This window comes from Gouania willdenowi, chromosome 5 (assembly GCF_900634775.1).
Source record: "Gouania willdenowi chromosome 5, fGouWil2.1, whole genome shotgun sequence".
NCBI classification, from domain to species: domain Eukaryota; kingdom Metazoa; phylum Chordata; class Actinopteri; order Blenniiformes; family Gobiesocidae; genus Gouania; species Gouania willdenowi.
This window is the reverse complement of record NC_041048.1, coordinates 5,810,825-5,826,787: the sequence shown is the minus strand read 5'-3', so window position 1 is coordinate 5,826,787 and position 15,963 is coordinate 5,810,825. Positions and strand designations below refer to the sequence as shown.

The window sequence follows — 15,963 nt, the reverse complement described above, 5'->3', positions numbered from 1 at the left end:
GAAGCATCAAACACCAGTGTTTTTCAACCTTGGGGGCATGACCCCATGTGAGGTCGCCCGGAATTCAAGTGGGGTGCCTGAAATGTCTAGTAATTGATTAAAGAACTGATCTAGTTTGAAGAAATACAGTATAAATATGATATAATTAAGTCGTTAATGAAATAATAATGAAAAGTTAAATCATATTTTTGTGATACAAAAAAATCCTTTTCAAATTAAAACACCACACACGATCTCAAACCACTGTATTCAAATATAAGTCTAGTAAAAAAAAAATACAGAAGAAAAATGTAATAAATATATAGTTAATTGAAAAATAATGAAAATTGAAATTATATTTTTGTAATTAAAAAAAAATATATTATTCCTTTTCAAATTAAAACACCACGCACAATCTCAAACTGTATTAAAACATAAATCTAGTTAAAAAAATATAGTATAAAAAATTAATAATTAAAAACAATAAAAATGAAAATAATATCTTTGTAATTTTTTAAAACTATTATTCTTTTTCAAAATAAAACACCACGCACAATCTACGAACAACAGTATTCAAATACAAGTCTAGTTAAAAAAACACAGTATAACATTTTTTAATTATTAAATAGTTAATTCAATAATTAAATAATGATAAAAATGTTAATTATATTTTTGTATTTATTTTTTTCAAATTAAAACACCACAAACAATCTCAAACAACTCCATTCTATACTTTCACTTCCTCAAATAAATAAATCTAACATCAAACATGAACAAAAACTGAAGTCTTTGGGGGTCGCCAGAAATGTGTGGTATCAAAATGGGGTCACGACCCAAAAAAGGTTGGAAACCACTGTCTTACACAGACACAGAGGAAATTTGTCTTTTGCAAAAACAACATGTTTTAAGATTTCCAAAAGTGAAGTTGTTAAATCTGAGTGTAGAAACACTTCATAATTGCATTAGGATGTAACGTTAATCCCTGACGTGTCCACTATTAGGAATCCTTCTGAGGACCTGATGTATCCTTCCTCCTCCTGCGTTTGCTTCATATATATATAAATAAAAATGGACACCACGGGTGGAATTCCTTAAAAATGCCTCTTCAGTCACACTCTTTCAGCTTCTCTGTCTGTAGGCAACTAATGAATAACTGAATTCACAATGAGCAACTGTCTTTGCTCTGGGTGAACATCAAACACACAGCTCATTAAGCTCTAATGGTAACCACTGTTTACTCAAAAGAACAACAGATGCCATTATTTATTTAAAATGTACTGTATGTACGGTAGTCACAATAGAAGATAAATCTGAGTCACGCACGTGATTATCGTGGAATTTCTTCAATTAGTGATGTCACGTTTTTGGAATTTATTGAGACTTAATGTGTAATAATACGTGACAGTATGATGAGGTTATAATTGACCTTACCGTGAACAGATAGAACACTATGTTGTGATTTCCAGGCAAGAGTTTTCATGTAATTAGCAAAGAAAATGTTGAAATATCTGAAACAGTCTCGATAAAGTTATTAGAAAAGTTAGATTTAAAACAAAAATGGTAACTTTTATCATAGCAGGGGCAACAAAATGTGATTGTCTGATCCGAGGGGAACACTATTAAAATAATTATTAATAAGAAAACAATCTGAGCATTAATTTTGTTGTAATTTGTATGATGTTTTAGTCATTTTGTGTAATTTTGTGGTTATTTTGTGTAATTCTGTGCATTTTTCTTGTCAATTTGCATAATTTTGCTGATGTTTCTGTGATTTTGTTGTCATTTTGTGTAATTTTGTTGCTGTTTGGGGGTTTTTGTCATTTTGTGTAATTTTGTTGCCGTTTGTGTTTTTGTGTAATTTTGTTATTATTTTGTTGCCGTTTGTGTGTTTTTGTGTAATTTTGTTATTATTTTGTGTAATTTTGTTGCTATTTGTGTGTTTTTCCCGTCATTTTGTTGCCGTTTGTGTGTTTTTCTCGTCATTTTGTTGCCGTTTGTGTGTTCATGTTGTAATTTTGTGTAATTTTGTTGCTGTTTCTCACTAAGAGAGTGTTTATAGTGGAGATGAAAACAAACTTTCCAGCTGCAATTTTACCTTTTACATCTCTTTTCTTTAGCAAATGATCTTCGAATTATTGATCTGTGAGGCCAACACTATGTCTTCATCTGATGAGAATGGATGTCTACTCTAAACCAGTACGTGTCTGGAAAAATAAATGATTTCACTGAGGATTGTTTTTCAAAATGTTTCTCTTCGCCCTAAAAACTTCACTATTTAAAGCATGAGCAGAGGGACATGACACATCAGCATTTTCCAGCCTGAGAAACATCTCTGTTGTTTACTGAAAATGGAACTTACAGTTGAGAATGAATTACAATAATAAGGATTAGGGGGTATATCACTAGTGCAGTATAAGTCAAGGAGAAACCTACGAAATCAACGAGCCACTCACAGAAGGAGACACTCTATATTTCCTGCACATTAATGAAAGTTGTAAAGCCAGGGGAGCTTCTTCACTCTTGTGAGCTTAAGGAAACGCAACCTGAGTCAAAGATCCTCTTCTTAGTGCACACCCCAAAGACATGAGCTGAACAGCTCTTTTCCTTCTCACCTCTCAGCCTCCCCCGAGCCCAGCCCTGAAGCTCCCACTGCCCTCCAACCTGCTGCATATTTCAGTGTGGAGCTACAGGCATCATGTGACCACGACCTCTGGGTCACTGCTCTTCTTCATACAGCACGGCTAAGGAAGTTAGCTTCACTTTGTCTCTTAAAGGTATAGAGGAGAAACGCCCTGTCCACTTTTTAAAAAAATGCACATGTGCAACACTCTACCTGCTGCCAAGAGGGAAAGCCTATTAAACGAGTGTGAGAGAGCGTGCACGAGCCCAGTGTTCCTTGTGCACAGCTCTGTTTACAAGTTGGTGTCGGCATCGCTCATACAAGCTTACTTACCCGGTGAGAACGGCAAGCTTCAATAAATGGCTGAAACCGTAGCTCACAAGACACATGAACTCTTGTGTTCACACCAAACTCGACTGTAGCGACTGCAGTCGCTTCAATCGCCCGTGATGAGTCGCTTCAACATAGTCCCGCTTTTTGGTCACTCCATCGTGTGCGTGCGTGCGTGCGTGCGACAGGGGAGATAGAGGGTTGATCACGTCTTCTCCGGCCGTATCATAGACAGCGCCGCTTTTACGTTTTAAATGATCAACTTACGGAGTTACTAAAGGATGAGTTCACGCAGAATGGAGGCTTATTCATGAAGTTAACCGCTTGACTTTTCCCCCGCATGCACACAGACAGACAATCACTCACACTCCCATTCACTCCTACTGGGCAATCAAGAGGCATTAGCCTAGCATTTGCATTAACCTAGCAATAGCATTGACCTAGCATTAGCATCAATCTAGCATTAGACTGACGTTTACATTAACCTAGCACTAACATTAACCTAGCATTAGCATTAACATTCACCTAGCATTAGCCCAGTATTAGCATTAACATTACCCTAGCATCAGCATTGGCCTAGCATTAGCATTAACATTAGCCTAGCATTAGCATTAACCTAGCAGCAGCAGTGGCCGAGCATTAACATTAGCCTAGCATTAGCTAAAAATTAGCTTAGCATTAACCTTGTGTTTGCTTAGCATTAACCGGGCATTACCTTAGCACTAGCATTAGCTTACCTAGGAGGTAACGGTGTACCTGGAGAAATCCCATGCAAGCACTGGGAGAACATGCAAACTCCACAGAGAAAGGTGGATTTAAAAGACTGTTGTTTAAACAAGGATTAAATACAAGTTCCAGATTCCAGTTAAAAAAATGAATAAATTAATACTAAAAATAAAAAATATACAAATATAATACAGATATATATGAGTAAAGTGAGCCATTTACCAACTACACTGTAAAATTAAGAGTATGTTGGGTTAAAGTGAGTCGTTGTAGAGTTTGAGTTCTAAATACAGTCAGTGTACTGTACTTGCATTATGTGTTTAAAAAGCTAACGGTTCAATTCCAGCAGCTCACAGACATTTGGAGCAAAGTGACAGAAGCCTAAAGTGCAGCTGTTAGCATCATTATAGTGTTTTAGATATGCTTCAGTAGAAGCTAATGCGTTTACCGCCACTCTCAACCTTAAAACAGGTAAACAAACCTCGGTGCTGGCTGATAAATATTTCAGCTATCATCAACCTATAAGGATGATGTGTGGCGTCTTAAAGAGACAGTAGCAGTAGCAGTGGGAAGGAAAACAAAGGTGAGGAGATTTCAAAGCAGAGCCGATGAGAGGAAACGGAGAGTGGAGGAGAAACCTGAGATGAAATTAAATCAAAACATTACGTCTAACAGGAGATAGAGGAGGGTGGGGGGAGGAGGAAGCGATACCAGAGAACTGTGGATGTTCAAAGAAAGGTAGAAGCACTTCCACTAAAACACTACAGATAGAAATCTGAGAGGCTCCCATTTTATAGCTGCCTGGTGACATTACTTGTCGTTTTATTAATCCCTATCTTCTCCCCCATGGCTCTATTAAAGGTTTGCACACAGCAGCAATTGATACTGATTCAGGTCAGTCCCTGGAGTGGGAGAGCCAAGCAGTGACCTGGACAAGACATGAATACCGTACTGGACCATAAAGAAAACAAAACCTTTGGTGCTTTTTAATTTCTTTCAAAAATAAAAGATGAATTTACTGAGTTTACAACATGGTTCCTACAGCTCAAAGCAGATTACATTTATGACATTTTAAGATCTTTTTAATGCAACTTTAAGAGCAACGTCACAATAAACTCAAACAGAGAATGAACATAAATTACATGGAACTTATAACATGACTTTTTGCACTTTGAACCTCACTGAAGTAATAATTCACCTTTATGAAGCGGTTCTCGACTACTGTTGCTGAGAATCACTGAAAAACACAGTTTGATTTGAGTTTCAACATCAAAACGAAGCAGCTGTGAAACTTTCCTGTCAGTTTGGAACGATTCCTAATGTACATTGTGAACAAAAGTCGAGCCAAATAGAGACGCTTGAATTATCAGCTGTTAGCTAGTCGCTAGCTAGCATGTAGCGTGCATTTCCCCCGAGAGCTACGCTAATGTTTTTTTGTCGGTTTGTGTTTTTTTCTTCTAATTTTTTTAGATTTTGTTGTTGATATGTGTGCTAATGTCATGTTGTGTGCTTTGGTTGTTATTTATCTAACTTTTTTTGTGTCTTTTTGTTAACGCTGTGTATATTTTTGCTGTTTTACGTTGAGGTTTGTGTGCTAATTGTTGCCCGAGGTGGTTTACACCAGGAGTTTTGGCTCCCAACTGGTCTCTTTCTGGGACCCACATTTTCTGAACGGTCATTAAATTGTAACCCACTTCTTGTTAGAATTCAAACAACCAAATGTAGTTTAAATCTATAATCTTTTTTAAAACATAAATCTATATTCTTTCCTGTGCAACATGCATTTCACAGCATGCCTGTCAAAAGAAAAGTTTCTTTCAAAATAAAAGACAAGTCCAACACAAGATACGTTAAGTATTTATTTATTTTTTATATATTTTTGACCAGTTACCTGCAATCCACCCACTACAGGTCCGTGACCCACTTTTGGGTCCCGACCCACCAGTTGAGAATCGCTGGTTTACACCACTGTTCATTAGAAGTGACCTCTGTGTTTACAGGTCAAGGTTGAGTAGCGGTGTGAGATCGGTGTGTGTGTGTGTGTGTGTGTGTGTGTGTGTACCTGTGTTCATTAAGGTAGAAGGCGTAGAGATGTTGATTTCCTGAAGAAGCTCCAATGTTTCAGTATGAAAGAGACGAACTGAGGATCCCTCGGAGAACGCGATCCACACGCCTCCACCGGCACACGCCATGTGGGCCACACCCACCATCGGGTCCGGATGGACCTCAAATTTCTGTCAAGAAAATAAAAACATTTTAATTCAAGCCTGGACGTCATCAAGTAGCAAAACTTTTCAATCATTACCATAAAAGTGTTTTTTTTTTTATCAATTGTGCACAATTTATCAAATAATTCCAGTTACAGAACAGTTATTTCTGAATGTTGTTGTTATCTTTATCCTAAAAATACAAACCAAGCTGCACACTTAGTGAACATCTGCGTTATTTAGTTAAGACAGGAGGAAAACTCCAGATGTTTGCAAAGAGGTGAAGAGACAGGAACATGTCTCGATCACACGGGAAACTAATTTTCATGATGGCTTCTGAAACTTTCATCATAACGGGGTCCCACAAAAATGTGATTGTTTGATCCAAGGGCCACAATATCAGGATTCATGTCAGCATGGAGAATAATGACCAATCTGAATTTGAATTTAAATCTGAACATTAATACAGAAACGAACAAAGTTTTGTGTGTGTTTTTGTTGCTGTTTTGTGTTTCTATTGTCACTTTTTATGTTTTAGGTATTTTAGTTGTTGTTTTGTGTATTTCTGTTGTCAATTTGAGTGTTTTTATTATTTTGTGTGCTTTTGATGTTATTTTGTGTGTTTATGTTGCCATTTTGAGTATTCCTGTTGTTGTTTTGTATCATTTTCACTCATTTTGTGTGCTTTTGTTGTTGTTTTGTGTGTTTATGTTGCCATTTTGAGTATTCCTGTTGTTGTTTTGTATAATTTTCTCTCATTTTCTGTGATTTAGTTGTTATTAATCTAATTTTTTTGTCTTTTTTGTTATTATGGTGGATATTTTTTGCTGTTTTCTGTGTTTTTGTTGTCATTTTGTATCTTTTTCTCTCATTTTGTGTGTTTTTGTTTTCATTTGTGTATTTTTGTTGTCAGTTTGTGTGTTTTTGGTGTTGTCTTGTGTATGTTTTGGAGTCAAATTGTGTCTTTTTGCCACTGTTTTGTGTATTTTTCAAATGTTTTTTTTTTTTGCACTTACTATGGCCTCCAGCTGCCCATGATTGAAATGTATGGAAAAGTAAAGCACAGGTTTGGAGCATATCTGTGAGAAAAACTCTGCAGCTCCCTGAAATGCTGCACCTTCAGATTAAAGAACAGCTTCTAACAGCAATAGATGAAGTGCACTACACTTCAATAACTCCTTTTCTCCACCATTAACACTCACAGGGACAAATGTTACTCAGAGCTTGCACCACAAGTGTATAACAAAAGAGACAAATGGTACTTTAATGCACCCTCTGTGCAATACTTTTCTCCTATTACTTCATTACTTACTTGTCTCCTCAACACTTATACACCATTAACTCGAATATTTATTTATCGTATAGAAATTATGACCAACTTTAGTTCTATTGATGCATTGGCCTGTTCCAGAATCAGAATCAGAATCAGAATCAACTTTATTGGCCAGGGGTGAATGAATACACACGAGGAATTTCTTTTGGTGACCTGTGCTCTCTCAGGTAGTGTAACATTAAATAATAACAATCAACTAGAATAAGGAAAAATAAATAAAATAAGGAAAAATGAATAAAATAAAGAAAAATAAATAAAATAAAGAAAAATAAATAAAATAAAGAAGTACAAACATAAATATAAGATTAGTTAGACTAAATATGTGCAAACTAAATAAAAATAACAAGATAATAATAATAGTAATAGTAATAATAATAATAATAGTAATAATAATAATAATAATAATAATAATAATAATAATAATAATAATAATAATAATGAAATAAAATAAAAATACAATAATAATAATAATAATAAGATAATAGTGCAGTAGTGCATTGATGACTAGTCTCCACAAATCAACAAATTAGGTTCTGTACAGTACTGTTTCACATACTGTTGTGTGATCAATTATTTTAATTTTGATGCATTATTGTTGTATTTATACGATACGATTCACGATTCGCATGTCACGGTACAATATATCCCCATACTGAATTCTGACTCTGAACTCAATGACGAATTTCACCTTTACAAGTACAAAATGGTATGAAATACATCATATTTCATTCAAAAAAAAAATGTAAAACTTGCATGAACAAGCAAATGGTAAATAACTGTAATTCAAGTAGAAATATAAAAAAACAAGTGGTATGTTCATCAAACTGTCAAATTAGTTTGACTTTTGCTTCTACAACAGATTCTGATTCTGTGACAGTAAGTACTTAAATTTATTTATTTATTTTTAAGTAATCACATGCATCTATAAAAGTGTTTAATAAAAATAAAGTGCAATCAACTTCCAATCTAAAATGCATTGAAGAGTGACGTAGTTTAACAAGGTCTGACGGTGCGTTCACTGACACCCAGTGACTGGACGTTTACGTGTTATGCATATGTTAATGCAATTAAACATTTTTTGGACATTTTTTGGGATCGATACGATAATCGTGCTGTTAAGTATCGGAATATGTCACCAAATCAATTTTTTCTCACACCCTTTAGTTTCCACCAATGTTCATTTGTTTAATTGTCTTTTAACAGGATTTGGTCAAACGTAGCATTTTACATCAAAACCAAAGATAGATCTTATCCCATGAATGATTCTGCTCAGTTTTGGAGAGGATCTAGATCAAAATACTGATTCTGGATTAGTTTAGATTCATATCTCTGTTTTTAATTGTTCAATCATATTTAATTTTGACTCAGTTATGTCAGGTTGGTTGCTCAAATACCACACAGTTTAACTTTTGCTTCTACAACAGATTCTGATTCTGTTAAGTTCTTAAATTCTTTTATGGGCATTTACGTGCTACGCATATGTTAGCGCAAAAAAAAACATGATTGAAAAAATGACTAGGACATTTTTTGGATCGATATGATAATCGTGCAATGAAATATCGAGTTATATCGCCAAACACATTTTTTCTCACACCCTTACATTCAATGCTATTCCATTCACAGAAACTGAGGCCATTCTGCACAGCTGCTTTCACGCCACTGGCTCTTGTTCTTCTTGTTATTATTACTAATAATAATAATTAATAATACAATAAAACAGTCTGAGGCATCTCTCCTTTACTGTGTGTAAATATCTCTTCTTGCCCGAGCCTGTAAATATGTATATATCTGTATCCTTTATTCTTTTCATATTATTTTTTCTATTTATATTTCTCTTTCTATATATTTGGGTTTTCTTTCTGCTGTCTTTTTTATTGCACTTTATCTGATTTGAGCTGTCATGACTGTACATTTCTCCACTGTGGGATCAATAAAGATACTGTACTCTACTTAAAATGATCATTAGTACTGTTGTACTTATATCTGCTTGTTACAAATGGTCAGTGTCTAACACCGTTTGTTGTAAAGTATGACTGTCTCTTCTAATTCTACAGTTTTGCAGATTCTGCACCATGTTTATGCATCCGTCCCTTGGGTTCTATCATTTAAAGAGTACAATGAAGGAAGAGTTCCAGGCGCAGAGTCTTAATAAGTAGCTTGAAATAAATGCAATGAGCCTTATCATAGAGGCACATGCAGCCCCTGCAGTCTGAGGCGTGACAGGGTTTGGTTTGGGCATCGCCGTGGAACTCGTATCACTGTCAGCACATGAGTTGCAAGAAGCCGGGCAATTAGTCAGAGCGAATGTAAGCACGACAATGCGCCCCCCACCCCGGAGTACCCTGGCAGACGGGGATTACCACCTGTGCTTGTGCTCTTGCCAGCGGGGCCTCTTTTGTTTGAAATTAAGGAAAAGCAAAGAAGCCTTTGATGTTTGTGGAGTTTTTAATTGACTTCTCATCAGTGAGTGTCTTGTATGGGAATGACACGCAACAAATCTCTTGTTTTTCAGTGCAAACATCAAATAATTTGATATTTACAACAACATTTTATATTCATCTAATATATAACTTTTCAAATTAACCATAACCAACTTGTTATGACTATACGTGATGTTCAAAGAAAAAAAAGCTGTAGAGACTCTAAGCTCATTGGTGTTAATGTTAGTCAGCAACAGGAAGCATTTATTAGCATTTATCACATTAGCTAAGAAAACATTTTCATTTAAAAATCATTCACACTTTAAGAAGTGTAAAAAATGTGTATCCATGTTAATAACCATAAAGTAAGTCCAAATGTAATGTTTTTCTTTTTTTTTTTTGATGAAATGCGGAATCCAGATCCGATCCGGATGGAACACTGTGGGATAATTCAGAAACCAACCCAATATAAATTTTGCTGATGAAGAGATCAGGATGTACCGATTTCATAAACTAATCTAGAATCAGAAATATTGATCTGGTTCGTTTCTATAATTTAATGCAATCTTCCACTATTTTTTGGCTTGACGTGACCGTCCCCAGCATCGTCTTTACGCCACAAACTGTTTTCTGCTTCTTCGTCCACCATTGCTTTTAGCGCTTGTCTGTTTTGTCGAACAATTGCTTATACATACAGTACGTAGTTAACAATTATTAAAATGTGTTTCAAATCAACTTTACCTGTCAGTTCTGTTGAATAAATTAAAAAAATAAAAAATAAAATAAAAAAATAAATTCATTAAGGGCTATACTGACATAAAAAAGGCTCAGACACCAATATTTTCATGGATAAAAAATCCTAACAAATTAACCAAGATATGAAAAACAAATGAGATTAAACAGTTTTAGTGTATTTTACAGCTGATTTAATGGCTCAAAACGTTATCATAGGAGATGCTAACAGAAAGCTAACACAAGAGAAAGGTTAAGTTTTATTGGGTTATTTATTAAAATCTCAGTAATTGTGAACAATTGAATTTTAGAAATTGAGAAGGAAATTATAATTGATTTCAGGAGGAACATAATAGTTGTAATTTTAATTGTAATTGGAAAAAAGGCAGGTTGACGTAATCGTAATTGAAGATGTAACTATAATTGACCCCAACCCTGCCTGATATTGACAAAGTATCTTTAAAGTGTGTTGTGCTTGGTCAAATACAGGATACGTACAAGTCTCAAACCAACAGGCTTGTATTAGCCTCTGAATCCAGCATTGCTTACAGAGATGAGGTGTTCAGTGAAGCCTGACAGCAGTAATGTCCTCTTCTTCCCAGTGACACATAAAAAAAAGCCAAATCCCTCTCGTAGTCCTCTACCAGCAGTTGGAAATAACAAACCGAGTTAAAGCCACAACCACTACAGCCAGTTTCAACAGCTCGTTAGTCCTTTATTAGAGCGGGCGACACGGTGTCTGTGTCCTTCACCGGGTGCTAAGTCTACATCGCCACTCTTGAGGGCGAAGGAGTCAAACAGACGTGTGAGTGATAGGTGAAAGTAGGGAGAGGATAGAATAGTAATGGGAAGAGGAAGAAACAAGTTCTGCCAGTCAGGTTTGATCAAAGCATGATGCTCGTGCGTGTCCCACAAGGTTTATGTCTCTCTGGTTACATCAAGACGACTCAAGACTACTTCAAAGTGTTGAAATGAGTCCAGAGGGATTATAATACAGAGATGGCCTTCATACGTATCCAAAGACATGGTATAAGATGCTGAACAAAATGACAGTGAAAGACAATTCTGCTTTCATTGTCTGCGAGGGCATCGTAAGGGTTTAAACTATGACCTCACAACAAGTAGTTACTGGGTCAGACTGGAGTCTATGGTCCAATGGGTAACCCGACCTCACGCCCAACGAGATCTGGAATAGACACCAGCGGGGTCATGAATTAATCAATAAATGTCTTCTACTGGGGCGTTTTTAAGTCTGTGCTCACTGATGTGCACCCATTCCGTCTGCTGACTGTAAACGATGGACTGTTGATTACATCAGCACCAACTTTACATCAGCTGAAGAAAAATGACAGTGGCCATTCTCGTCAAGTCAAAAGCAAACGACCTGTGACAGATTGACGAAGACTAGGGTTGCAAAGGGGCGGGAAATTATTATGGATAATTACCATGGCAACTTAAGGTTGTCTGTCTGCCTGTCATTGCCTGTCATTGCCCGATCTTTTAGAACTTGGAAGCTAAGCAGGTCTGGGCCTGGTTAGTAGGTGGATGGAGACCACTGAGAATCCAGGAGCCACAGTGGAGGACAGTCACTCCAGTGGTATCTGTCAATGTGTCCTTGGGCAAGGCACTTCACCCACACTGCCTAGTACGAACAAAGTGTGTGAGTGAGTGTTGGTGGTGGTCGGAGGGGCCGATGGTGCACTATGGCAGCCTCACTTCCGTTAGTCTGCCCCAGGGCAGCTGTGGCTACAATAGTAGCTTACCACCACTAAGTGTGGAGTGAAAGAATAATCCCTTAATTCTGTAAAGCACTTTGTGTGTCTATGATAAAGTGATATATAAAATCCAATACCTTATCATTATTATTATTATTATTATTGAGGGAATATTCAGAAACTTTTCATGGGAATTCATTATTGGGATTAACCACAAATTGGGAGTAAATTTTAATAACTGTATCATATCCAAATATAAAAATTAGCATCCATTCAAAATAATACTAATAAAAAAACATTTCAACTAGGGTTGCAAAATTGAGGACATTTTGAAAATTTTAGAAAGTTTAAGAAAACTGGAAATTTATAAAAATGGTAAAATTGATAAAACTGGGAAAATTTGGGAAAATTTCCATTCAAATTAAATAGAATTTTTTCAATAATTAAAGGTTGGTTCTTAACAGGCATGTTAAATATAGTTGGGAAAAATTTATTTTAGCATCATCTAAAATATCAGCATCAAAATGTTTTAATCTTCCCAAATTTCGATGAATTCTAGTAATTAATAATTCCTATAGTTCATATTTTTGAATATTACCAAAATTCCCAAGCTAAAAATCAACAACCCATGATACTTTTAATTAGATAAAATAATATTGTAGGCCTCATAGATCAATAAATGTCACATCACTTGCTTTAAGTTTTGCACATTGCATTATGGGATGTGGAATGGCAGCGATAAGTCCATATACAGTAAGTGTTTTCACTTCCTTCTGATATCACAGGGAATACTGGGAATAAACTAAAACAAAAATGGTGTTAAGGATTACAGTCCTCCTTGTATGGCAAAGAAACAAGAACTTACGATAAAAATGAAGTAAAAACACTTTGATGTACCTTTTTACGGGACTCCATGAATAAAAATGTCAAACTAATAAATTATCATTTATTTAATTTCAATAACAAAACATGCATTGTTGTCGTGAAAATATTGCACTTCATGTACTGTTGACCTTCGACAGCATGTGCAGACAAGGCAAAAAAAACTAACTTTTTCCTTTGTTTTTGGAGTAAATGATGTTTGATTTATTGATCTATGAGGCACACACTAACATTTTATCTAATCAAAATTATTATTGTGGTTAGCAGGTTTATATGGAAGAGGATTAGGGCCACTCAAAAAAAAACCAAGGTCCAACATTTATTTTAATTATTGATAATGTTCTGAGAAAAAAGTCAGAATTCTGAGATTCAAGTCAGAATTTTCAGAAAAAATTCAACATTCTGAGAAAAACTTTAATCTCACTTTTTTCTCAGAACATTAATAATAATAATAATAATAATAATATCCTCTTCTTTAGGTTCTAGATCCCGTGGAAATGAACTGAAAACGTTCTGTCTCTCTGCAAGTCTAACTATAATTAACCTCATTTTGTCAATACATCCTCAGAGCTTTTCTTTAACTATTCTTTAATAGGAGACGGTATTAAATGAGTGTTCTCAGTCATCCAGGTCATGCAGGTAAAGGTAAAATCAAAGCTTTCATTCAATTGCCTTCAGTAAGTTTACCCACATCCAAAGCTGAGGTGCTTTCTGCTTAAACACTTCTTTTTAAAAACTACTTTTTAATTTAATTACGAGAGCAGCAATTCCTCTAAAAGAGATTGCTCAATTAAAATGTTTTATGTAACCAGTCAAAAAACAATAACTGAAAAACATTGTAGCACTTCACAAACACCATCTGTGAGTTACATGTGAATTATAACTCAAGCAGACATTAACTGCACCGTCAAGTACAATAGGATGATGAATCTGAGATTTTCTTATGATGATGGTTTCTAAACTGTTTCTTAATAAATTCCTTCGCCTTTCAGTCATTGGTTTTCTACAAACTGCCAAGGTTTAGTCAGCAATATGGGTTACTGTATGTTTGTTCCGCTGTGGGAGGGAGCGTATATTAGTAAAAAAGGGCCGTTATTTTCCATTCAAATGTGCAAGTGTTGTCATGATTACTTAGAGTTGTGAAGCAGGCAATTTTCTTCACCAAAGGAGATTAAATTAAAAAAAAAAAATCATATTTCATACCAAAATAAAGTAGCACCAGCAAGATTTTGGGAGAAATGAATGTGGTGAATGTGGACGAGGGAAAAACAACAGAACAAAATAAGACTTTGTGACCCTTCTGACACAGCAAAGAGCAAAGCTTATCTCTTCCTACAGAGAGAAGGAAGTAATGCTGCTTGTTCAGATCCCGGATATGCACCGCAGCCCCTGTGAAGTCATCCCTCTTGAGTATGTATTAGTGAGAGAGACAAGGTTAGCAGAGAACTAACCAGAGCTGACCTGCTAAGCTCTGTGGGAGATACAGTGAACCTGAACCATGCTTCTGCTGCGCGGCCATTCAGCTGATTAAGCTCCAGCCTCTGGGGGACTGGCCTGCAGAAAGCATGTGATGTAATGAGAGGAGACATCCCTGGCTCAGCTCACACCTGATTATGTGCATCCCGAGGTGCACGGCGGAGCAGGAACTCATTGATTGTTCACATTTGGGACATGCTTCTTTTAACTTTTTTGGGATCTTTTGTGAAAAACCACTTCCTTTGTGTACAAAAAAGCAATTGGGGTCATTGTATGTCATTTCAACAAATTGAAAGAAAGAAGAAAATAGTTTTATCCCAAAAAATAGTCATCTGTTTTTTTCAGATTTGAAGAGCGTGTCACCCAAGAACTAATGCATATACGTACGTGGCTAATCATTAGTGATGGGAACAGTCTATGTTCATAGCTCAAAGCTGATCACATTACAGGAAGCTGAGACATATGCTAAGTTGTTTACTGAAGACCCAAACATGTTCCAGACCCAAAACCCCAACAAACTTTTTTCCAAATTTGAGGAGCTGGCATGTCCACCAGATAGGATGTACAGCAGATATATATATATATATTCTGATAGAGTAGGTGGAGCTGTATCACTCTACTAAATTTCATTTTAATATGAGATGTAGTTCCTGAGATATTGGAAGCTGAAAATCAAAGAAAAATAAGGCATCTGCTGATTGATTTGATGTGTCCTTGACTTCCGCATAATAAATAATAATTATTCAAAAAGAAGACAAAAATAAATTGCTAGAATTATTTCGGGGAGGTCTAGGACCACATCAGAGCGATCAGCAGAGACCTCTGAAGAAGACTGGCAGTTAGTTGACAGTTAAACATGTCAGGAGATCAAAGTAAATTCCCTGAAAAGCAGTTGTCTGAATAAATGAAACCTTAACATAAAAGAACTTGCTAGAATCGGCTTCTAAAAAGCTGTATAAATAGTCTTTAATCAGAGATTTTATCTATTGTTTGCCGTGTACCAGCAACACAGACACAGTCAGTCACCAGGAAATAACATAGACTGTAACACTGAAAATCAAAACTTAAGTGTCCTGGGTCCTGTGCATAATCTACACTAAAATGAATGTACATACAACAAAAATCTGAAAAATATGTGCTACGCTTTGCATTGACCATCAACGGTCAATGCAAAGGAGCTGATGAATGGATTCTGCATGAAAACGGGATTCTATGGTTATTCGTGGCAGAAGTGACAAGACAAAGGAATTTCAGAATGAGAAAGAGATGCGTGAGTGATGAAGGCCAGAAAAAAGATGATTCAATAGGTGGTCACAGTAATGGCATAAATAAATGAAAACAAAGTTAAATACAGCAGTTATCACTGCTGTAAAAGGTGTGAAATGTGTTTCTGCTACAGAACAAAACTGAGCCCACACTGCGTCACACCTTCACAGCTGAAACTAAGTTACTAAGTTATAAGTCCGCAACAAAGCGGGCACGAGCGCGGGCACAGCTTACCACCTCACCATCAGCACCGTCATTTTCCCACGTCTCCAAAGTG

The 15,963-nt window shown here is 35.9% G+C and overlaps 1 protein-coding gene across 1 annotated transcript in view; it reads right to left on the bottom strand.

Moving 5' to 3' along the window:
• arhgef10la (Rho guanine nucleotide exchange factor (GEF) 10-like a) overlaps positions 1-15,963 on the bottom strand; it is a 219,087-nt gene that overhangs the window by 5,015 nt on the left and 198,109 nt on the right. Inside the window, 1 exon segment of the mRNA XM_028446908.1 lies at positions 5,718-5,889. Coding sequence (XP_028302709.1) covers positions 5,718-5,889 — 172 coding nt within the window.